The 25,003-nt window shown below is 39.4% G+C and overlaps 1 protein-coding gene across 8 annotated transcripts in view; it reads left to right on the top strand.

Annotated features, from left to right (window-relative positions):
* Ddhd1 (DDHD domain containing 1) overlaps positions 1 to 25,003 on the top strand; it is an 81,722-nt gene that overhangs the window by 35,233 nt on the left and 21,486 nt on the right. For all 8 annotated transcript variants that reach the window (XM_045154515.1, XM_045154510.1, XM_045154511.1 and 5 more), the window contains 4 exons: positions 66 to 194; positions 1,878 to 2,025; positions 11,923 to 12,029; positions 15,455 to 15,561. In XM_045154515.1, the coding sequence (XP_045010450.1) occupies positions 66 to 194; positions 1,878 to 2,025; positions 11,923 to 12,029; positions 15,455 to 15,561 (491 nt within the window). The remainder of the gene's footprint in view (positions 1 to 65; positions 195 to 1,877; positions 2,026 to 11,922; positions 12,030 to 15,454; positions 15,562 to 25,003) is intronic.

Here is a 25,003-nt window from a genome sequence, read left to right as displayed (position 1 = left end):
ACAAGATTTCACACAAATGAAGTTTGTCTCAGAGAATTCAAATTAACTTTTCTTTTTTACAACAGCTATTCATAGTTTCAAATTGAGTCGAAATCATGTGGACTGGCACAGTATGGATGAAGTGTATCTTTATAGTGATGCAACAACATCTAAAATTGCACGAACAGTTACCCAAAAACTAGGATTTTCTAAAGGTAATTGTTACGTATTACTGTGGTTTGTCAAGATTTTTGGAATCTGGGTTTATTTTTTTGTTGTTGTTTTTCTTTCTTTCTTTTTTTCTTTCTTTCTTTCTTTTTTTCTTTCTTTCTTTCTTTTTTTCTTTCTTTCTTTTTTCAAGGTAGGGTCTCACTCTCACTCAGGCTGACCTGGAATTCGCTATGTAGTCTCAGAGTGGCCTCGAACTCACAGCAATCCTCCCACCTCTGCCTCTCCAAGTGCTGGGATTAAAAACGTGCACCACCACTCCCAGCTGGGGTTACTTTTTATTATATCCAAAGTAAACAATTCAAATTCTGTTTTTAACATATTTTAAGTAGGTGTAAAATTTAATGATGGGAACCCTCTTAAATAAAATTTTTATTAAGGTAGTTATGTGTATTCATTTATCAATATATAATGATGTAATATGATCTGAGTGATTAATAAGTATCCTTTATATTAAGGAAAACCATGAAAATGAAGCATGACAGTTGATATATACTGTCAAGGCAAAGGAAGCTTAAAATTTTTCCGTTTTACTCAGTGATCTCAATCCGATGACTTGAACCGATGAGGAAGAAGCCAGCTTAGCATGGATTGAAGCTTAAGTAGATAGTGAGACAGATAACTCTTGAAAGTTTCACTAAAACTTTTTTTTTAATTTTTATTTATTTATTTAAGAGCAACAGACAGAGACAGAAAGGGGGAGAGAGAGAGAGAGAATGGGCATGCCAGGGCTTCCAGCCACTGCAAACAAACTCCAGATATGTGCGCCCCCTTGTGCATCTGGCTAACGTGGGTCCTGGGGAATCAAGCCTTGAACCAAGGTCCTTAGGCTTCACAGGCAAGCGTTTAACCACTAAGCAATCTCTCTTGACCTCATAGCTGAAATCAAATGAAGTAATTTTAGTCAAAAGAAAAAGATACTAGTGCTTGGAGGAGATAGAAAAGCATTCTCAATAAATCGTTTAACATTTAACTGATAAATGTTACTATGCCATTTTTATTTTATTTTATTTGATAATAAATTTACTTCACTATATTTTTATGTTCATTAATCAGTTGTATTTTCCTTATAAGTAAACCTGCTATATTTCTAGGGGTTTTTTTGACCTAAATGCATTCTTTCTTTGTGATGAGCATGCTGCCTTCATGTATGTGTGGAACTTGCTTATGTGTTATATTTTGCATGGTTTTTCTGATTTGTCATGCATGTTTTATCTTTGCTTACTGGAAATTTTAATGTATTCAGTTGACCCTTTCTTTTTTATATAATTTTTGTTGTTCATTTTTATTTATTTATTTGAGAGTGAGAGAGAGAAAGAGGCAGAGAGAGAGAGAATGGGCGCGCCAGGGCCTCCAGCCACTGCAAACCAACTCCAGATGTGTGTGCCCCCTTATGCATCTGACTAACGTGGGTCCTGGAGAATTGAGCCTCAAACTGGGGTCCTTAGGCTTCACAGGCAAGCGCTTAACTGCTAAGCCATCTCTCCAGCACGACCCTTTCTTTTTCCTAGTGGTTTCTGGCTTTTGTGTCTTGTCCATTTTATTTAATGGCAGCCAATATGGATCCTTTCACAAATGCCTTTTCCTCTCCTCTACACCCAGGGAGGATTTGTTCTATACATATGTATTATTTCCCAAATAGAAAACTTAGAATCGTAATTTTTCTGCAGCCTCAAGTAGTGGGACCAGACTTCATAGAGGTTACGTAGAAGAAGCCACATTTGAAGACAAGCCGTCACAGACCACCCACATTGTGTTTGTTGTGCATGGCATTGGACAGAAAATGGACCAAGGAAGAATTATCAAAAACACAGCCATGTGAGTTCTTTGGTAAATGTATTCTACATGTAGTCTGGAATCCAAACTTGTGTAGGGCATGAGAGACACCAAACAAAATTTACTCATTCAACTTCATGTTTCTCCAATTCCAAGTATTCCATTATCAGTGAAATTTCTTGTTTTTAATGTATGTGGAGGAGGGGTGCATGAGATATGTCTGTTCATGCATGTAGAAGCCAGAGCACAACCTCAGGTGTCGTTCCTCAGGTACACTGTCCATATTTTTTTTTGAGACAAGGCCTCTTGTTAGCCTGGAGCTCATCAGTTAGTCTAGGCTAGATGGCCGGTGAGCTCCAGGGATCTGCCTGTCTCTGCCTTGCCAGTGCTGGAATTATAAGCATATGTTACCGTGCTTCACGTGTTTATGTGGGTACTGTGGATCAAACTTGGGGTCTTTACACTTGCAAGGCAAGCATTTTACCTACTAAGCTCCTTAATACCAGTGAATCTGAACCAAATTGTAAGAGTGGTTAAATATTGAAGGTAATGGGAGACAAGAAAGCCTTTTTTAAACTAGTATATTAATGTGCATAATCTAAGCAAGGAAAAGGTGTTTTAAATTTGTATCCCACTCTCTGAACTTCAGAAATGGAGAAACCTAAGAGTAGACTAACTGGAAAAGGGTAAGGATTTTCCACTTGTCAGTTAATGGCTTAATCTGCCTATTAAAATTGTTCCCAGAGGAAACAACTCTAAATTTTACACAGAAGTTTGTGGGTTTGTTACTAACTCACCAGACAGGTTGCTTTCCTTACTAATTGGTTTATATTCTGATTTATTCTAAAACCTCTGCAAGATGTTAAGTCCTGTTCATACAGCATATAGTGTATGATGGTAGGAAGTAGATCCTCAGTAATATCTGAACATAATAATACGGAGTTTTGTCTCACTTTTATTATAATGTTAATGCAAGCTGATGGATTAAAATAAAAGTACAATAAATACAACTTTAAAAGAATGCCTTCATGATGCAAGCTACCTTGATCCTTTTCAGTGCCCTTGGCTTTTATAGTAGTCTTCTAGTTCTGATTTTATCTTATGATGAGTTGTATGTTATTTCTTATGACAATTACATTATGTTAGGGTGAATCTCGGATCCTTAAACTAGGTTTACTGGCATATTCTCCCTGAGTCATTGGTAAATGCGAAGTTTGATTTCTTCAGTAACAGGTGAGGCAAAACTTAACACAGTAAGGCAGAGTGGGCGAGGGAAGGGAATTATGGTTTATTATCTGTAAGTATGGAAGCTGTCAATAAAAAATTAATTTTTTAAATGCAGAGGCCAAAAGGAGGACATAGTAGTTACTTAGAATCATAATTTTTCTACAGCCTCACATTTGAAATTACATATTTAATGTCATGATTAAATTTTGGGGGGAGTTATGTTTTTTGTGGGTTTGTTTTTTGGTTTTTTTTGTTTGTTTTTTTGGTTTTTTTTTTTTTTGCTGCTGCTATTGTTTTGGAAGTAGTGTTTTGTTAGGGAGCCCAGCTGGCTTCAAACTTGTGATCCTCCTGACTCACCATCCCGAGTACTGGGATCAAATGTGTATGCCACCATGCCAAGCCTAAGTTGTGAGTTCATTTTGCTATATCTGGGAAGGATATTACCAAATAAGTCATCGGAGTCCTGTCACCTCTACCCACCTTCATTTTGGAGCTATTTCGGGTATATCCTCTGGCTTTAGGTGTGGTTTATGCTATCTTGTACTCACATTCAAAAAACAAAAAAGTCTTTTACTCCAGTCTTGATTGAATCCAAGTATCTGGACCTACTCATGGTGCCATGCAGAATTGTCATAGTCCCAATCTAGAATCAAATGGCAGAAGTTGACTTCATAAGGAGAAGAAGGAAAGAAACCACTAAGCCATCATTCCAGCCAGATTTTTTTTTTTTTTTTTTTTTTTTTTTTTTTGCTAGGGAGCCCAGCTGGCCTCAGACTCATGATCCTCCTGATTCACCATCTTAAATGTTGTATTCAAATGTGTGTGCCACCATGCCCAGCCTAAGTTATTAAATTTGTGAGTGAGTGAGTGTGTGTGTGTGTGTGTTTGTAGGCCAGAGGACAAACTCAAGTGTCATTCCCAGATATCATCTACCTTTTTAAAAACGGAAGGTCTCCTGCATGACCCATATACCTTGCCAAGAGGAAGGGGTAGGTCATGGATGAGCCTAATAATGGTACCAAATTGACTGTATTCACTGAGTACAAAACTAATTAATAAAAATAAAAAAACAGAAGGTCTCAGTGTCCTAGAACTTGCCAAGTAGGTTAGCCTGCTGGCCAGTGAACCCCACAGATCCACCTGTCACTGCTTCCCTAGCAGTGGCATTGCAAGTGCATACCACCGTGCCTGTTTGGTTTTTTTATATGGCTTCTGAGGATTGAACGCAAGTCCTCATGCTTGCAAGGTGAGCACTTTACTGACTGAGCTCTCTCTCCAATCCCAAATTATTAATACTGAGAAAGAGAGAATGGATGTGCCATGGTGCAAACGAACTTCAGACGCCTGTGCCACCTTGTGCATCAGTTTATATGGGTACCAGGGAATTGAACATTGGTCCTTGAGCTTCACAGGCAAGTAGTGACTTAACAGCTAAGCCATCTCTCCAGCACCCCTAAATTATTAACTTTGAAACTATAGTTTTATGAGAGTATGAAGAGATTTTCAATGAAATATTTTAGACTCAATGAATAGGATGCCTTATTCACTCCTGGAACCTTTAAAATTATAACAGGCTGGAGTGAGACCCTACCTCAAAAAACCAAATTAAAATAAAATAAAGTAAGCAAGTAGGATGCAAGAGATGGCTCAGTGGATAAAGTACCTGCCATCCAAGCATGAGAACCTGAGTTCAGACCCCAGAACCCACAGCAAACCAGATGCAGTAGCACTAGCCTCTGTAATCTCAACATACACAGCCTACCTTGGGCAAGAGGGGAGATAGACACAGGAGAATGACCTGGAAGCTCATGGGCCAGTGGACAAGGAGAGACCTTACCTCAAACAAGGTGGAACATGAGGATGGATATCCAAAAGTTGTCCTCAAGCCCCCACATGTGTGTTGTGGCATGCATATGCTCATGCTCACACACATGAACACAGACACATCATACTAAAATAAATAAGCATAAACTCATAAGTCCTAAAAAATGAGGAAGAAACAGTAGCAGTCACACAGTTCATAAGCAAAAGATAAAAGTCAGGGTCTCTTTTCTGTCACCATCTTCCCTCATTCTTTGCCCATTTTGTTTCATTTTATATTCTTTCAGACTTCCTTTAAACTTGGGCTTTTTTTTCACATAAAAGCTGGCATAATGTATACTGAAGCAACAAGAACAGAATTCAGACCTCAGCACCCATGTAAATGCCTTGTGGGTATGGTGGTATGCCTGTAATCCCAGCGCTTAGGAAGTAGAGCCAGGTTCTCTGGAGCAAGCTACCAAGCTGGACTAGCCAGATCAGTGAACTCTGGGTTCATGTGATAAACCCCGTCTCAGCAAAGAGGAAGATACTGATCTCAACCTGCAGCCTTTGTACATTCCACATGCACCTGCACACCCGAGTGCCCACATGCATACACAGCACACACAAATGCAACATATATATATATATATATATATATATATATATATATACACACACACACACACACACACACACACACACACACACACATACACACACATATATATACACACACACATATATATATATACTTATTGTTCATTCACTTTATCAGTTCATTATGGATTACTGATGTGGTAATCCATTATTGCTTATAATGGGCCAAACTGAGCTTCCTACATGTCTGTTTGCTCTTAGAATAATTCCTCTAGGAAGCAAGCTCCATGAGCGTATGACCCTGGACTCGACTCTCCTGCTTGGTGGTGGATAGAGGGGAAGGAGGAGGAGGAAGAAATTATTATTTTGGCTTGTGAAACAAGGTCTCATGTACCCTATGCTGGCCTCAAACTCTGTATGTAGCCTGAGTATGACCTCGAGCTGATTCTGCTGCCTCTGCCTTTCAAGTGCTAGAATTACATGTATGCACCACCATTCCTGGATCCTGGATTCTGTGGTGCTGGGGAACAAACCTGCGTACTAAGCAAGCACTCTACCAACTGAGCTACACCCCAGCCCTGTTAGTCTCAAGTTCCTAAAACTGGATGGCACCTAAATATGTTCTATCCCTTATACAGGATAAAACTGAGCCTTTGTCAAATGAAGGCCGTTGCTTAAGGCCGCAGAGCTCATAAGAAACAGGTTTGGTGTTTCATTTCTCCCAAGTCCAAAGACGACACATTTTCAAACAGATGAGGGGAATGTTATATGGTCCAGAGAAAAGAGGCTGATTTTACTGGGGAACAACACATAGGTCTTCTTAAAACCAATTAGTTTATCAGTTGACCTTTTTTCTAATTGAGAGGAATTATGAAGACTTATTTTACCAAGATATCTTTATGGTTAATTGAACAGTAATTTCAAATGTTTCTTGTTCTTTTGAAAATATGAACTGAAAATTTCTTACCTAAGAGGAAAACATAGAAGTTTAATAAATTTATAGGACTGCAATCATGACTTTTGTGCATAGCATTATAGCAGCATAGTCTGAGCTATAGTATAACCAGTCATTTCTCCATCCTTCATTGGTCCCTGTTTCTTATATCAAGGCTGAAGTATTGAAGAAATTAATTTTACTATTTTTATTATCTAATACCAATATTACCATTATCAGTGAAGGATTGCTATCAGTTGTAAAACAATGAGGAAAATATGTGCTACTGTGTATATTTGGAACCTTTATTCAGACTAATCAATCTCAAAATAAAAATAAAAAAGAGGGATGGAGAGATGTCTTAGCAGTTAAGGTTCATGCTTGCAAAGCCAAAGAACCCAGGTTTCGATTCTCCAGGACCCATGTAAGCCAGATGCACAAGGTGAAACATTCGTCTGGAGTTCATTTGCAGTGTGGCTGGAAGCCCTGGTATGCCCATTCTGTCTCTGTCTATCCACCTCCTCAGCAAGTAAAATTAAAATTATTTTTTTAAGTTAAAAAATAGACTTTTAAAAAGTTCTTCAGATTGGGCTGGAGAGATGGCTTAGCAGTTAACATGTTTGCCTGAGAAGCTAAAGGACCCAAGTTTGATTCCCCAGTAACCACGTAAGCCAGATGCACAAGGGGGCGTATGTATCTGGAGTTCGTTTGCAATGGCTAGAGGTCCTGGCTGTCCCCTCCCTCCCTTCCCCTCTCCCCCCCCCCCCCCCCCCGCTTGCAAATAAATATTTTTTAAAAGAATCTTTAAAAATTTTCTTAAGATTAAGAGGGAAGAAAACTATCAACTACAAACCTTACAGATATAAAAAGGAATATAAGCCTATACTGCATAAAATTCTGTACTAACAAGGTAGATAAATTATACAAATTCTTAGAATCTGCACAAACTGCCTACACTGATTCAAAATAATGGTAAGAAGAAATAGAAAATCTGAATGGATATGTACCAGTAAAGCATTTAAATTGATTTAAAAAGAAACTTTGAAAAAAAAAAGAGACAAGCCCAGAACTAAGTAAATTCACTGGCAAATTCTACCAAAACTGAAAAGAAACCAGGTGTGGTGGCACATGCCTTTAATCCCAGCTCTCAGGAGGCAGAGGTAGGAGGATTGCTATGAGTTAGAGGCCACCCTGAGACTACATAGTGAATTACAGGTCAGCCTGGGCTAGAGCAAGACCCTACCTCAAAAAAGAAAAAGAAAGAGAAAGAAAAGGTAAGATAATTAGCACTCATTTCTTAAAATTTTCTCCAAACTATAGAAGAAGCAAGATTTTCCAGGTCATCCTATGAGGCTAGAATTATCTGATAAAATCATTACATGAAGAAAAATTGGGCCAATGTTAGTTATGAATGTGAAACAAAAATATTCAACAAACTTTCAAATATTCAAACAAACTCTCTCAATTAATAACATATTTAAAGTATATTTATTGAGGCATGGTGGTGTTTGCCTTTAATCCTACCATTCAGAAGGCTGAGGTAGAAGCATTGCCATGAATTCAAGGCCAGCCTGGGTCTATAGAGAGAGTTCTAGGTCAGCCTCATCTTCTAGACTGAGACCCTAGAAAAAAACCATATATACATTTTTACAACTAAACACCAACTCCAGGTATGCCTAAAAAGAATTAAATAACACAATTAAATGAGATTTCTCCCAGGAATTGGTAGTTCATTGAAATGACAAAAAGATTAACAGCCCAATATGGTACTGCCTGTGATCCCAGCACCTTGGAGGCTAAGGCAGGAGTATTACGATTTTGAGGCCAGCCTGACTTCATAACAAGTTAAGGTTACCCTAGGGTACATAGTAAAACCCTGCCTCAGAGAGAGGTGTGGGAGACAAAATATGGACAACAGTGGAAGATTAAAGATAGATAAGTTGTGTCTATATTACGGGAAAAAAAGTGGTGGTTTTTTTTTTTTTATTTTATGAGAGAGAGAGACAGACAGACAGGCAGACAGACAGAGAGAATTGGTGCACTAGGGCCTCTAGCCACTGTAATCAAACTCCAGACACACATGCCACCTTGTGCACATGCGTGACCTTGTGCATCTGCCTTACGTGGGTTCTTGGGAGTCAAAGCTGGGTCCTTAGGCTTCACAAGCACCTTAACCACTAAGCCATCTCTCCAGCTCTTAAAGTATTTTTTTCTGATGGAAGCAGGGAGAGTGAGGAGAGAGAGAATATGAGTGTGTCAGGGCTTCTTGCCACTGCAAACTAACTCCAGATGCATGCACCATTTTGTGCACCTGGCTTTATGTGGGTACTAGGGAATCAAACCTAGACCCAACAGACTTTGCAACCAAGCACCTTTCACCACTGAACTGTCTCTCCCATTTTTTGATACAGAAAACTTTAGGGCTGGGGAGATGGCTACATGGAGAAAATGCTTATTGTACAAGTCTGGAGACCTGGGTTCAGATCCCTAGAGCCCATATAAAGCTGGATGTAGCTGTGTACATCTGCAGTTCTAGCACTTGTACAGCAAGATGTTACAAGGCATGAAGCAGATAAAAATTTAATTCATTTATAGTATTTGGAGTGGGGTTTTAGGGAGATAATCTAGATTAGATTATGGGGCTGGTAAGATGACTCAACAGTTAAAGGCACTTGCTTGCAAGCCTGGAACCAGTTTGATCTTCCCCAGCACCCACATAAAGCAGGATACAATGTAGCACATGTCTATGATCCTAAGGCAATGGAAGGCAGAGCCAGGAGAACCCAAGACTGGCACATACTGTGGCAAAACAAGAGAGACCCTGCTCAAGGAAGTTGGAAGGGGAAGATACACCTTGAGGTTATCTGATCTCCATACATGCATCATGACATGAGCATGCACCCCCACACATACATAAATGGCTTTATAATATTTTTCTTTATTTATTTGCAAGCATAGAGGGGGAAGAGACACAGAGAGAATGGGTGTGCCAGAGCCTCCAGCTGCTGCAAATGAACTCCTGATGCATGCACCACTGCACATCTGGCTTTCCATGGGTACTGGGGAATTGAACTCAGGACATTAGGCTTGTCAGGCAAATGCCTTAGCTGCCCCTTGTTTTTTTTTGTTTTTTTTTTAATACTTTTTTATTTATTAACTTGAGAGGGAAAGAAAGAAACAGAGAGAATGGGCACACCAGGACCTCCGGCCACTGCAAACGAACTCCATACTTATGCACCACCTTGTGCTTCTGGCTTATGTGGCTCCTGGGGAATCAAAGCTGAGTCCTTTGGCTTAGCAGGCAAATGCCTTAACTGCCATCTCTCCAGCCCAATAACTTTTTTCTAAAGGATTAGATAAGGTAAATAGGACAGAAAAACCTGGTGTCAGTGGCTCTTTTGTTCAGTCTATTGCCCTGTGACACTCTGCTTGCACAGGTCTCTGTTAGTAAGAAGACCAACACCAGATGCACTCCCTGGCTTTGTAACACCAGTACATTGAGTCAAAATAAGCCTCTTTTTCTTATAAAATATCCTGCCTTGAATATTTTGTTATATTAGCAAATAACATATTGCTATAATAGCAAAATACATAAAATGTCTAACAACTCATTTTTTAAAACTTAATAAAAAGAGTTCAAGCCAGACATGGTGGCACCCACCCTTAGTCCTAACACTCAGTAGGCAGAAGTAGGAAGATCACTGTAAGTTTCAGGCCATATTGGAACTACAGAGTGAGTTCCAGGTCAGCCTGGGCTAGAGTGAGATCCTACGTTTGGGGGGAAGAAAGGAGAATTTAACATCTATTCTGCCTTTTCTAAATGATTATACCTCAGTTCAGGTTATTTGGTTGTACTCTAAGGCATCAAATATTTGATATGAACAAATTTTTTGTTTCTAGAAACACAGTTTTAAAACAACTAAGGAGTAGTGGAATTTAGAAGTACTTTTTGAAGTCATGATAAACTCATGCATCAAGACAGTGGTTGTCATGTTAAGTAATGTAAGGATGCAGTCAGTAAACATCAGACTCTGGAAAAATACAGACAAAAGCAAAAAAATCAAAGCAAAATAACTCAAGAGGGCTTACCAGATTAAAGATTCAAACTATCTGCCACTTGTAGTATATGGAATATAGTACTTAGAACTCAGACATACATAAAACAGTTTTAATGTTACTGTAAAATGTTTGTATTCAACAGTGGAAATAGAACCAGTGAGCTGCATATTTGCTGAAATAAAAAGTATTTTTTTATGGCAGGATATATGGCTTAAGAGCACTTGCCACAAAAGCATGAGGGCCTGAGACCATCAGAGTTTGGTCCCTCAGGACCCCAGGAAAGAGCTGGGCATGGCCTGTGGAGGGCAGAGACCAGAGAAGCAGTGGGGCTTGTGAACAAACTGCAGCTCTAGGGGCAGAGACTCCATCCAGAGGAAGTACGCGTAGACGAGTAACAGAGGAGGATGGCCTTTCTTTCTCCTCTGGCCTTGACACATGCTCGCACAGTTGCACATGTACATGTATACACCATGCCCACATGCAGAACAATTATTTCATATAAAAATATTGAATTATTTGATAGAAAATACTATTGAGAAATAAAAATGTGTGGGAATGTGGCTTACTGATAGAGTCATTGCCTAATGTGTGCCTGGCCTTGGGTTCAATCCCTGGTACTTCAAAGAAATAATTCATGAAGATAAAATTGTGTGATGTCTGGAATTTAAGATATATGAGGAGGATATGCCTATTAAATGATTAGCATGAGTAGTTTTTTCAAAATGAACTAATGATTCTTAATTATGTGGTACTAATCACAGACCTATTCATGTGGTAAAATCCATGTAACTGATGCTAAAAGCAAAAGAAAATTTGATGTCTTAATTTTCAAATAAAGTTTAAAAATCTGGCCTGGAAAGATGGTTTAGTGGTTAAGGCACTTGTCTACAAAGCCAAAGGGACCCAAGTTTTATTTCCCAGGACCTACACATGTGTCTGGAGTTTATTTGCAGCAGCTGGAGGCCCTGGTGCATCCATTTTCTCCCTCCCTCTCCCTCTTCCTATCCCTCCCCCCTTCCTCCCTCCCTCCCTCTTTCTCTCTTTTAAATAAATAAATAAAAATTTAAATCCATTTTATATGGGAATAAATAGAGGAGTAGGTATCGTACTGTTACTAAGGTGCTTCTAGTGTAGCAGTAAGTGAAATACCGTTGGACAAAATTTCCAGCAGATGAAAATATTATGATTAAAGATGTTTATACCATGTAAATACATATATGAAGTTACTCTCAAAGTTTGGTTTACCTGGGGTGGGGGATCAAAAAAATTTTTTTAAAAAGGCTTGGTTTTCCTTTCGTTTATTTTATTTTATTTTTTAGGATGAGAGAGGCTGCAAGGAAAATAGAAGAAAGGCATTTTTCCAACCATGCAACACATGTTGAATTCCTGCCTGTTGAGTGGCGGTCAAAACTAACTCTTGATGGAGGTATATTTTTTTTTCTTTTGAAAATGAATGGTTTAACCTTGTGGTAAAACTTACTAAATTGAATATAGAAAGTTTTAGAAAGACTTTTTGCACATTGAGAACACAGGCAATTTAGTTGTCTTGAAGACTGTTCTCTTTATTCCAGATTATTTAAGAAAATTATATCATTGATTTTTAAAAATAATTACATTGACTTACATCATTTGGACCACCAAATACATTTCACAATTAGTACTATTTTCATGCATGTTCTCTGTGGTTTGGAGGTATGGGAGCATGTGGAAAGAACAACTTGTTTTCTAGAACCTAGGCCTGTTTGACACCAGCACCCACATTCATCTCAGTGATGAATGCCTCTCGGTGGTCTCTAGGTATTCTTCCAGGTCTCTAATGCTCTATTGGTTAGGAATGTCACTTACAGCTTACCACACCAAAATGCCATCAAAAGGTGTAATAAGCTTTTAAACATTAATGCTGGCAACCTAGGGTCTCAGCAGCAATGACTGTAGGTACAGTTGTATATAATAACACTGTCCTTCAGGCTTTTCTCCTTCACCCAGACAAACTGGTCAGGCTACAACAAAGATGAATTAACATCTACTAAAGCCCCTGAGTTTGTCATTTTCTTGACTTGAAATTGCTTTGCTAGTGGGGAGTGTGTGTGTGTGTGTGAGAGAGAGAGAGAGAGAGAGAAAGAGAGACAGAGATTGAGAAATTGGTTCTTGCTATGTAGTCCTCTTGGCTTCAGACCTACTTCTGTGACAGCCCCTGAAATCATAACCTTCCTGTCTTAGCTTCCTGAGTTCTGGAATTGTAGGCATGCACCTTTGCTCCTGGCCTGCTGTGATCCCTTCAAAGGCATAGGATGAGTGAGAAAAGTCAATCTTGAAAATGAAATACTTTCCATTTCCATTTCTGTGACATTGGGAAAATACAAAATTGCAGGTGCAAAGGACAGACCAGTGGTTGCCAGAATTTCAGGAAGGGGGTTTCTATTCAAAGGAGCAACATATAGAAGTTATTTAGAGAGAACATTTTTATGTCCTGCTCTGAAACTTGGCTTTACTGTGTATAAATTTAAAAATAGCAATAAAAGCATGCTATAGCAAATATCAGCATACTTATTGGCATGGAAAGGCAAAAAGGATTTCCTACAAGTCAAAAACAAACTAAATACTGCCCACACTTGTTAACCATTCTACTCGTTGCCTTAACATTGACATAATACAAGAAAAGAAATGATAGTTACAAGGAAGTGAAAACATCTGTTTTGGTTACAGGTTATATGGTTACTCAACATATGCAAAGCAACATACAGAAAAGTTACAGAATTGATAAGTTTATCAAGGTGCTGAAGTAGAAGATCCTTATATGTAAATAATTAGTTTTCTGTATACCAGCAACAAGCAGAAAAAATGTCAGAAATACAGGCTTCAAGAAATAAAAAAAGATATGTACTTAGATTTAAAAGTAAAGGAGCTATTCAAAGATCTTAAGTTCAACTTAAGTACAAATTGGTTGTCTTCGATAATGGAATATTCTAGAGATGCTAATTCTCCCACATTGATCTATAAATTCCATGAAGTTCCAATAGAGATTTTCATGAAACTTGAGAAGCTGATTCCAGAATGATGGTGGGAGAACAGAGGGCCCGGAATATACAAGAATACAGACAGGACAGAGGGGAGCTCATGTCCTCCTAGGTAGCTGGAGATTAGTTAACTCCTGTAACTCAATATGTTCAGTATTGATACAAGGAGAAGCAAAACAGGCCAGAGCAACAGTCAACACCCCAATCAGGTCTGTGCTTCATGTGGAAACTTGGAACATGTCAAAGCCACCATTATAGCTCACTGATGAAGGGTGACCTGGCTTATAATGTGCTTGGTAACCAGTAGTCGTATGAGGGAAAATGGTAGAAAATGATCCCTGCTTTACATACTAAACAGATTAAAAGCATGGCGTAGGGAAGCTAAGACTCAAATTTTTTTTATTTAAAAGTTCAGGGGCACTTTTATGATCTCAGAGTAGAGGAAGAATTCCAGTCCTCATTACTGTGCCTCCAGGTCCTCATTGCATTGAAGTGTGGGATGAGTAAAAAGAAATAACCTAAGCCTGCGCAGTGAAAGAAACTAAACTCCACTAGATCATAAGCTTCTTCCTGCACATAAGAAATGTAAGCTAGCCGGGCGTGGTGGCGCACGCCTTTAATCCCAGCACTCGGGAGGCAGAGGTAGGAGGATCGCCGTGAGTTCAAGGCCATCCTGAGACTCCATAGTGAATTCCAGGTCAGCCTGGGCTACAGTGAGACCCTACCTCAGAAAACCAAAAAAAAAAAAAGAAAAAGAAATGTAAGCTTTTCTGCATCCCCAGTAATTTTATTAGGCTACAAAGTTTGTTTTGACACAATTATACCAACTTCATCTTGTTTACAGAAGCCCTAGCTAACATGGTTGCCTTTGTTCATGTTTGTGTTTTGACAGTTCTTACAAATAGGACCCTTGGTTGACTAAAGACAGATAAAGTGAACTGTGAGGAAGGTTTTAATTTGCTGCTCAGTTGCTGCTAGTGGTACAGGCGTTCCACCTAGACAGCACCCAGGATAGACCAAAAAAAAATTTTTTTTTTTTTTTGGTTTTTCGAGGTAGGGTCTCACTCTGGTCCAGGCTGACCTGGAATTAACTCTGTCATCTCAGGGTGGCCTTGAACTCATGGCAACCCTCCTACCTCTGCCTCCTGAGTGCTGGGATTAAAGGCGTGCACCACCACGCCCAGCTAGACCAAAAATTTTTTATAATGTCTTCCATCCTTTAAAAAAAAATATTTATTTTATTTTATTTATTTGAGAGAATGGACACGCCAGGGCCTCCAGCCACTGTAAACAAATTCCAGATGCATGTGCCTCCTTGTGTATCTGGCTTACATGGGTCCTGGGGAATCAAACCTGAGTCCTTTGGCAAGCAGATGCCTTAACCACTAAGCCATCTCTCCAGTCTTCTTTCATCCTTTTATGTTCGTTTTCTTTCCATGTCTCTTTGTGTCTTTTACTAATATTTTTTAAAATATTTTGCAAGAAAGGAAGGTCCAGTAAGCTATAGCTGGTTTTGAATATTTAAGTGTTAAATGTTTCAAGAAATGAACTTTTTGGGCTAGAGAGATGGCTTAGCGGTTAAGCGCTTGCCTGTGAAGCCTAAGGACCCCGGTTCGAGGCTCGGTTCCCCAGGTCCCACGTTAGCCAGATGCACAAGGGGGCGCACGTGTCTGGAGTTCGTTTGCAGAGGCTGGAAGCCCTGGCGTGCCCATTCTCTCTCTCTCCCTCTATCTGTCTTTCTCTCTGTGTCTGTCGCTCTCAAATAAATAAATAAAAAATGGACAAAAAATAAATAAAAAGAAATGAACTTTTCTTTGTTGGTTTGTTTTTGTAGATACTGTTGATACCATTACTCCAGACAAAGTACGAGGTTTAAGGGACATGCTGAACAGCAGTGCAATGGACATAATGTATTATACAAGCCCACTTTATAGAGATGAAGTAAGTATTGTGATCATCTTGTTGCTATAGGCATGCTATCAAGGCAAGTGAGAAATTATAGGAGTTTGTCAGTCTATAAGTAGCTTATATTTAAACTGAATTTGGTCATATTCAAATTGGACTTTGGGACCCTTAATAAAATGGATAGTCTCATAGTTGAAGGATTCATTAGAAAAGGATTCTTTGAAAAATACCACTTTCTATAAATCTCATTAAATGTCCTAACCAGAGCTCTGGGGAGATGGCTAAACAGTTAAAGGTGCATGTTTGTGGGCTATAGGGATGGCTTAGCAGTTAAGGTGCTTGCCTGCAAAGCCAAAAAATCTAGGTTCGATTCCCCAGGACCCACATAAGCCAGATGCACAAGGTGGTGCATGCATCTGGAGTTTATTTGCAGTGGCTGGAGGCCCTGGTGTGCCCATTCTCTCCCTCCCTCCCTATTTCTCTCTCTCCCTCCCTATTACTCTCTGTCAAATAAATAAAAATAAAATATTTTTTAAAAGGTGCATGTTTGCAAAACCTGTCAGCCTGGTTTGATTACCTAGTACCCATGTAAATCCAGATGCATAAACTGACACACATATACAGTCTGGAGTTCATTTGCAATAGCAAGACTCCCTGGTATTCCCATTCTCTCTATCCCTCTCCCTCCTTCTTTCCTTCCCTCTTTGTCTCTGTCTCGCTCACTGTGTGTTGCTCAGAGCCAGTCTGTTTCTGACTTTGTTCATTTAGTTACTCCTGACATCATTCAGCATTCCCTTACATGTGTATGGAAATGTCTCTGATTGGTTGGTTACCCACAGAAACCTCCTTTCCTCCTGGCTGCTATCTCCTGGGGTTTTCTCCATTCCCCTTTCTTAACCAATATTAGCCAAGATCTTCACTGGCTAGACTGGTCACCATGAGAAGAAAATATGGCCAGTTCTGCTGTCTGTTTTTATTAAGATTTCCTTTGTGTCCTAATATATGGTCTATTTTAGAGAATGTTCCATGTGCTGCTGAAAAAAATATGGATTCTGCAGCATTTGGATGAAATGTTCTATAGAGCTCTGTTTGGTCCATTTGTTCTATGACCTCATTTAATCCAGATGTCTCTTTATTTATTGCTGGGGTGACCTATCAATTGATAAGAGTGGGGTAGTGAAGTCACCCACTATAACTGTGTTTGATGTTTTCTGTGACCTTAATTCTAATAGTGTTTGAAGAAATTGGGAGCCACCATGTTAGGTACATCTATTTTTAGAATTGTAAGGTCCTCCTGTTAGAATGGATCAACATAAAATGACCTTCTTTCCCTGGTCTATTTTTCTCCAGGTCTTGAACTTGTTATATAGGCCAAGCTGGCGTCAAACTCATGACGTTCTTTCCCCAACCTCTAGTGCTAGAATTATAGGCATGCTCTACCATGCCTGGATTGGGCTTGCCAGTTTTGTTTTGTTTTGTTTTGTTTTTTCTTGGCTTGTCAATGTTTAATATCATAGTTTTGTTTTGTTTTGTTTTGGCTTGTCAATGTTTAATATCATAGTTTTGTTTTGTTTTGTTTTGTTTTTTTGAGATAGGTTCTCATGTAGCCCAGGATGGTCTTGCATTGACAATATAACTGAGGCTGGTCCTAAACTTCTGATCCATGTGCCTTCATCTGTGAAGTGCTAGGCTTACAAAAGATTGCTACCATGCTTGGCATAAAGTGACCTTCTTTATCTTTATCTTTCCTAATTAATGTTTGTTTGAAGTCTACCCTGTCAGATAATAGGATCATAACACCTGCTTGTCTTCTAGGTCCACTTGCTTGAGATACCATTTTCCATCCTTTCACCCTAAAATAGTATACATCTTTTATGGAAAGGTGAGTTTTGGGGCAGCAACAAATATAAGGATCCTGCTTTTTAACCCAGTCTGCAAGCCTGTGTCTTTTGGCTGGTACATTTAAGCTGTTGATACTAAGAGTTATTATTGAAAGGTGTGTATTTATTCTTACCATTCTTCTGGTTTTACAGTTCTTCCTATTTTTCTTTTACTCTTTTGTGTTAACTATTATTTGTATATAGTTTATTATTTCCTGTTTCCTTGTGTGTATGCTTTTCTTTCTCTTCACCATAAGCAATCCTTTCAAGTATTTTCTGCAGAGCTGGCTTAGTGATCATATATTCATTTAGCTTGTTTTTGTTGTGGGATGTCCTTATTTATCCATCAATTTGGATGGATAGCTTTGCTAGATAAAGTAATCTTGGTTGGCAGTTATCTTTCAGACCTTGGGATATAACATTCCAGGCTTTTAAAGTTTGTATTGACTAATCTGCTGTTATCCTGTTGGGCTTGCCTTTATGTGTGACTTTATTTTTCTCTAACTGCTTTCAATATATTTTATTTGGTGTGTGTGTTTTATAGTTTAATTATAATATGGCAGTGAGATGCTTTCCTGATTTTGTCTGTTTGGCATTCTATAGGCATCCTGTATCTGTTCTGGCTTCACTTTCCCTATTTGGGGGAAATTTTTTTTCTGTGATTTTGCTGAAAATACCTGCTTATGGCCAGGTGTGGTGGCGTATGCCTTTAATCCTAACACTCAGGAGGCAGAGGTAGAAGGATTGTCATGAGTCTGAGGCCAGCCTGAGACTACACAATGAATTCCAGGGCAGCCTGGGCCCGAGCAAGACCCTACCTCAAAAAAAGAAGGAAGGAAGGAAAGAAAGAAAATAAATAACTACCTGTTATGCCTTTGGAATGAATTTCTTTTCCTTCTACCATGCCCTGAATTCTTATGTTTGATCTCTTCATTGTGTCCCAAATGTCTTAAAATTCCTACTCCTTCCTATTAGTTTGTCTTTCTCTTTGTTAAACTATATTAGATCTTCCAACTGGTCTTCTAGTTTAGATATTTGTCCTCTCCTTGATCTATTCTATTGGTGAGACTTTCCACAGAACTTTCTATTTGACTTACTCTGTTTTTCATTTTTAGTATTTCTGATTGGTATTTTTTCATTATTTCTGTTTCCTTACTCATACTTTGTAGTGACCTTCCTATTTCATTAAATTGTTTTCTTGTGTTCTCTTGGGATTCCTTCAGGAGTTTTTCTTCTTTGATTCCCTTCATTACTTCTTTGATTTCTTGTGTATACATATAATCTTTTTTTTAAATAATTTTCAGGCATTTCATCTAAATCAGTCTCACTGAAGGTCATTTCAGATGGATTTATAATTTTTGGTGGAGTTGATTGTCTTGATTTTTTTTTTTGTTTCTTGTATTGTAGAGATTTTTGCATCTTGAGTTAATTTGATCCTTGGGTTTTCTAATTATGTACAGTATTCTTAGCAATGTAAATCCGACTTTATATATCTTCAGGGTAGGAGTTTAAGGTGCCAGGTGTGGCTCTTATACTCTCAGAGTAACAGCAGAAGTGACCCTAGCTGTTGAGTTTGCCTGTTTCAAATATAGGCTGGGTGTGGAACAAATTACTAGCAAATTATAAAACTTAACTGAACAATAAACACATTTAATCAAAACTAGCATGGAGAATTTATGCAGGAGTGGAGATTAAAACAAACAGATTATCTATGCCCCACACCCTTAATCCTTTCAACTGGAAGGCTAAGATTTCTTGGTCTGAAATGGGTTCCAGGTCAGTCTGAGGCCAAATAAGACACTACCCCCAATAATGACAAAAGAAAAAGACTAAGGCCCTATAAATCAGAAAAGGTCAAAGGCAACAATAGTCAACACCAAAATACAGTTTATGTGAGAATGGGAAAGTTGACCAAAAATACATCAACCAAATCCAGCATATAACCTGCCCTGACATGGAAGGTGAGATTAGCACTTCCATTACAGACCTGTGTACCTGGCTTTGTGTAACTAGGTCCTGTTCCCTTTTGGAATAGCTTCCAATTTCATCTATGCTGAGTACTCACCTCAATTCCTCTCTGTTGCTTTATGGATTTGGTTAGGCTGCTTAGGTCACTGGATCTGGTATTCTAATTTGCTGTGTGGCTGCGAGGTTGGGGGCGGTGGGTAGATGAGTTCTCCTATGGCTCATGGCAGTGGTGTTTGGGGTATGGGATCTGTGCAGTATCTGGAGTTGTAACAGACCTGCTCAGCTGGTCCAGTTTGTGATCTCCTTCAGTAGCTGCTCAGCTGGTACCTGTTGTCTTCTCCTTCGGGTTTCTTGACTTTGAGTGAGGCTGATGAGAGTGGAAAATCCCTTTACCTGGCTTCTCCTGTGGCTCTGCACTGTACCAGGCTTGCCTGGCATGTGGCTGAGGGCCACCAGCACCACAGCAGGAGCCATTTTCTGCTTTCTGCTTGATAGATGTTCTGGGTCTCCTGTTTCTCTGCTTGGGTTGATAACCCAGCAGGAGCCATTTTCTGCTTTCTGCTTGATAGATGTTCTGGGTCTCCTGTTTCTCTGCTTGGGTTGATAACCCCTTATATACATTCACTTTTTGGTAGAAGAGGTATTTTGCTGTTTGTCTGCTTATTTCCCCCCGCCCCAGGCTGCTTTGGCGTGGCTACTACACCACCATCTTACCTGGAAGTAAGTCATCTGTTTTTAACTCTTGTAAATTCTTGTCTTCAGCACAACCCTTCTTTCTGCATTCCAGACTCTCAGCTGCCCACTCAGCATCCAGAGGTAGATTCCTATGAGCATGTCAAATCCTCTCTTAAAAGGAAAAATGAAGTAATACTGTCAGGAAAGGCATACTTGTGTGGCATTCTGTTGACTTGTGGGTGGAGAACACTTGAGATTAGGAAGATGAAGTAGCTGGGGTATGATATTGTGGCACTATAGCAGTGTACTTTCCAGCTACATGGAGGAAATTTGGATGCCATATTCTCCACACTGGTCACAGAACTCATGTAGATTTGAAGCTGTAAAGAAAACACTAGTTAACCCCCAATATAAGGGGTGAAGGTGAGCAGTATACCAGTCTATTCTTGACCCTCCTTGCTAATATCTCACTTTGCAGAAGGTAAGAGAAAACACAAAGAACTTACTATTCTGGACCTAATTCTAGTCAAGTAAGTCCTAATTGGAGTGGAATACTAGTAACTTACCATGTTCATAGTCTCATAGTATACAGTGGATATGTTACATGTGCCTTGTAAGTTAGGAACTGAACTACAGTGTTGTGACTGAGACCAGAGAAGTAGGGGGGGGGGAATCAATAGCTAAGAACATATTAATACACAGATGGACACACAGTTGATAGCATCTTTAAGAGAGTATCCTGAATGGGCAAGTCTAAAACATGATGAGTCATGTTTCCTACATTAATCAGGGCACCTGGTACATGTTGTCAGTGATAATAAGAATCAGAAAGAGAAAGTGTCAAACTCAGGGCTGGAGAGATGGCTTAGCGGTTAAGCACTTGCCTGTGAAGCCTAAGGACCCCAGTTCGAGGTTCGGTTCCCCAGGTCCCACGTTAGCCAGATGCACAAGGGGGCGCACGCGTCTGGAGTTCGTTTGCAGTGGCTGGAAGCCCTGGTGCGCCCATTCTCTCTCTCCCTCTATGTGTCTTTCTCTCTGTGTGTAGCTCTCAAATAAATAAATAAATAATGAACAAAAAAATATTAAAAAAAAAAAAAGAAAGTGTCAAACTCAAACCTCTGGCCCCACTGGGTACTGATGATGAAGAAAACAACCACTCTGGATTCTGCCTCTTTGCCTGCAAAGAGTTATCCTCATCTGACATGGAAAAAAATAATCCTGTAGGAAGAGGAAGCTAGAGGCTACGATAAATGAGATAGAACTAGAGTAGCCAATACTATAAATTGGTCTGTCTTTTGTGCCAGGTGAATTTCATGGAAAAAGTACTAAGTATTGTGACTGGGGTTCATCAGCGCATGCACACACATACAGTTTCTAAGATGTGTGTATGGGTATTGTGTACATGGGAAGATGATTGCTTATGGCCATGCTTACATTTCCTGCTCTTGTACACTGAAATGGCCAAAAAGCAAAGATAACCACTACCACAGTGAGCATACCTACCACCCACGTCTTTGTTTCTAGCATGGTTACTTCAAAGTGGCTGATGCTGAAGATGAAGGTAGGGACATGTTCAAAAGAATAGTAGTGAGGTAGGACATAGGATCCAAAGAAGCAGTTCCAATTGTCCAAATCTATAACAATTTTGGTACCAAATTAGTTCATTGTAATAAGGAATTGTTAGTACTTTGGGGGGGGTTATTTTTATTTATTTATTTGAGAGCGACAGACAGAGAGAGAGAGAGAAAATGGGCACACCAGGGCTTCCAGCCACTGCAGACAAACTCCAGATGCATGCATCCCCTTTTGTACAACTGGCTAACATGGGTCCTGGGGAATCGAGCCTCGAACTGGGGTCCTTAGGCTTCACAGGCAAGTGCTTAACCGCTAAGCCATCTCTCCAGCCCTTGTTAGTACTTTTAATGTGAGATGATAATAAATATAATGCACAAAAGGATAAGTCATTTAAAAATCTTACATTCATATTGATTATAATTAGAAAAATGAATGGGCGAAAGGGAGGTTTCTTGCTTATAAGAGAATGCCAAAGGCTGACTGGAGAGTTCAGGAGTTGAAAAATTGTTTTGCAGTTGTCATGGTAGCATCAGGTAAGAAGCCTGTACACATTACCGGGCATGGTGGCGCACACCTTTAATCCCAGCACTCAGGAGGTAGAGGTAGGAGGATTTCCATGAGTTCGAGGCCACCCTGAGACTACATAGTTAATTCCAGGTCAGCCTGGGCTAGAATGAAACCCTACCTCCAAAAAAAAAAAAAAAAAAAACCTGTACACAATCAGTGAATACTAAATTGAGTGCAACATTTTGTTAAAAGCTGAATAGCTGCATGGTCTTAAAGTGTATCCCCGTAGACTATTCATTCATCTAAAATGGAGAAGTAGTAATTATACATAGGAGAAAGCAATACCTAAGGGACAAATGGACGTTATGTGGCTTTTGACAGGATACCCAGTGTAGGCTACAATGTCCTTTCTGTATGTGGCATTGTAATTATGAAGACAAACTAAAAAAAAAATAAAGAAAAGAAAAAAAGCCACAATTTTACAGCAGAAATTTTATAATATAAATTTTATGCTGAAGTTTATGATTAAAAAGTAGAAATGGCAAGCCAGCTGTGATGGTACACACCTTTAATTCCAGCACTCAGGAGTATGAGGTAGGAAGATTGCTGTGAGTTTGAGGCCAGCTTGGATCTACAGAGTGAGTTCAACATCAGCCTGAGCTAGAGTGAGACCCTACCTCAACAAAATAGGAATGAGATTGTGTTCTTTAAAATTGTCAGTATCATAAAAGACAAAATACTGTGGGAAAACGTTCCAGATGGAAGGACGCTAAAGAGATATGATAACTAAGTGCAGTACCCATCCTAGGCTACATCTCATGGAGGATGGAGAAGCTGCAGAAAGGGGCTGACAAAGCAGGAATATGGATGTCATGTTAGAAAGATAAATAAAAGTAAGTTTATATGACATCGATAACTAGGATTATTCCATTTCTTGCTTTAAGAAACACACCGTAAAATATTTAGGCTAAAAGATCACAAAGTGTGTAATGTATCCTCAAATGGGTTGTAGAAATAGTAAGTTAATATGTAATAGAAGCAGAAAGAATAAATGATAAAGCAAATGGGATAAAATAACCAAAAGGGAATCTAAATAAAGGATACATATGTTTTTGTACAATTTTTATTTAGCAACATTTTAGACATATAAAATTATTTCATATAAGGTAAGAAAAAGAAATAGAGAAAACAATAGTTTTCCAAGACTATCCCCTGGAGACTGATTCCACTGATCTAAGGTTTTAACAGTTGCCTGAGAACTGTGAGCAGTGCTGCTCAAGGCATTGGCAAGAACGAAAGGAGTACATAGTGAGAAAAGGGTAAAACTTGTCCTTAGTTTTTAAAAAAGAAAGTTGGGCTGGGGAGATGGCTGAGTTAAAAGTATTTGCTGCACCGGCCTGATGGAGAGTTTGAATCCCCAGCACCCACAGAAAGCCAGGTGCATATAGTGCCTACATCTGATTTCCTGATCAGCCTATGGCAGTGGGAAGAGGAATCAGGAAAACCCCAGAGCTCACAGCCATCTAGTCTAGCACCTCAGTGGCATAAGAAGAGAGACCCTGTCTCAAACAAAGTGAAAAGTAAAGACCAACACCCCCAAGGTGGTCTTCTGCTCTCCATATACATGCACACACCCAAAAATACAGTAAGAGGAAAGTTGATTCTGCAGTTTACAGTCCACTTAACATGAGATTGCACATTTAACTAGGAAAAAATAAAGTAAGAATCAGTGAATAGAATATACTAGGAAGAAATAAAGTAAGAATCAATGAATAGAATATACAGGGGAGTGCAAGTTTGTTTACTGTAATGAAGACATTTATAGTAACCTTTTAAACTGCCTTTTAAAAAGATTCAAGGGCTGGAGAGATTGGCTTAGCAGTTAAGGAGTTTGCCTGCAAAGCCAAAGAATCCAGGTTTGATTCCCAGGACCCATGTAAGCCAGATGCAGAAGGTGTCACATGTGTCTGGAGTTCGTTTACAGCACCTGAATGCCCTAGCATGCCCATTCTCTCTCTCTCATAAATAAAATAAAAATGAATTTTTAAAAAGCCTGTAAACCAAAGTGCTTAATTAAAATTTTAAAAAAGATTCAGTATTCACTTTCACATGGATGGAGACAATTCATGAGGGTGGGTGCTGGGTTGCTGCCACAGATGTGGTACAGAAGAAACTCCTCTCCACAGCCATTGCGTTAGGTTACCTCAGAGGTCACTGAACCCTGAGATTGAGCTGTTCATGAGAAGATACTTCTAATTAGCTAGCTGCTAGTAATCACTGGTGAGGGATCTCTGTCAGTACTTCTCAAGTTACACATTTACAGGATTGTGTTTTTTGTTGTGTGTGTGTATATTTGTGGTGCTCATGCATGGGTGGGCACATGTATCTGTGCACATGGGAGCCAGAGATGAACATTGGGGGTCTCCCTCAGTTGCTCTCTGCCTTATTTTAGACATGGTCTCTCATTGAACCTGAAGCTCATGGATTGGGCTGGACTGTGTAGCCAGCAAGCCCTAGGGATTCCCTGTCTGCCTCCACAGCTCTTTGATTCCAGGCATGCACCACTATACCCAGCTTTTCCATGGATGCTGGGGATCCAACTCGGGTCCTGTTATTTTCAAGGCAAGCCCTTTACTGAGCTATTGCCCCAGCCCCTTCTTTTTCTTTTCCTAAGCAAAAAATTTAAATATCCAATAAGGGAAAATTTAGGTTATCCTCGTTAGAGAAAAGGTACCTTATCCTTCCACATGCTACCAGCTCATCTTATCCTTCTCTTCCTTGGCTGAACACATTTGATCAGACATGCTACACAGTTTCATTGACTCAAATTAGCCCTCAGTGATGCTTTACACAGCTCTAAGATGTCAGCAGAG

The sequence above is a fragment of the Jaculus jaculus genome, chromosome 7 (assembly GCF_020740685.1).
Source record: "Jaculus jaculus isolate mJacJac1 chromosome 7, mJacJac1.mat.Y.cur, whole genome shotgun sequence".
NCBI classification, from domain to species: Eukaryota; Metazoa; Chordata; class Mammalia; order Rodentia; family Dipodidae; genus Jaculus; species Jaculus jaculus.
Note: the sequence above shows the minus strand (reverse complement) of the source record. Positions and strands in the feature narration are given on the sequence as shown.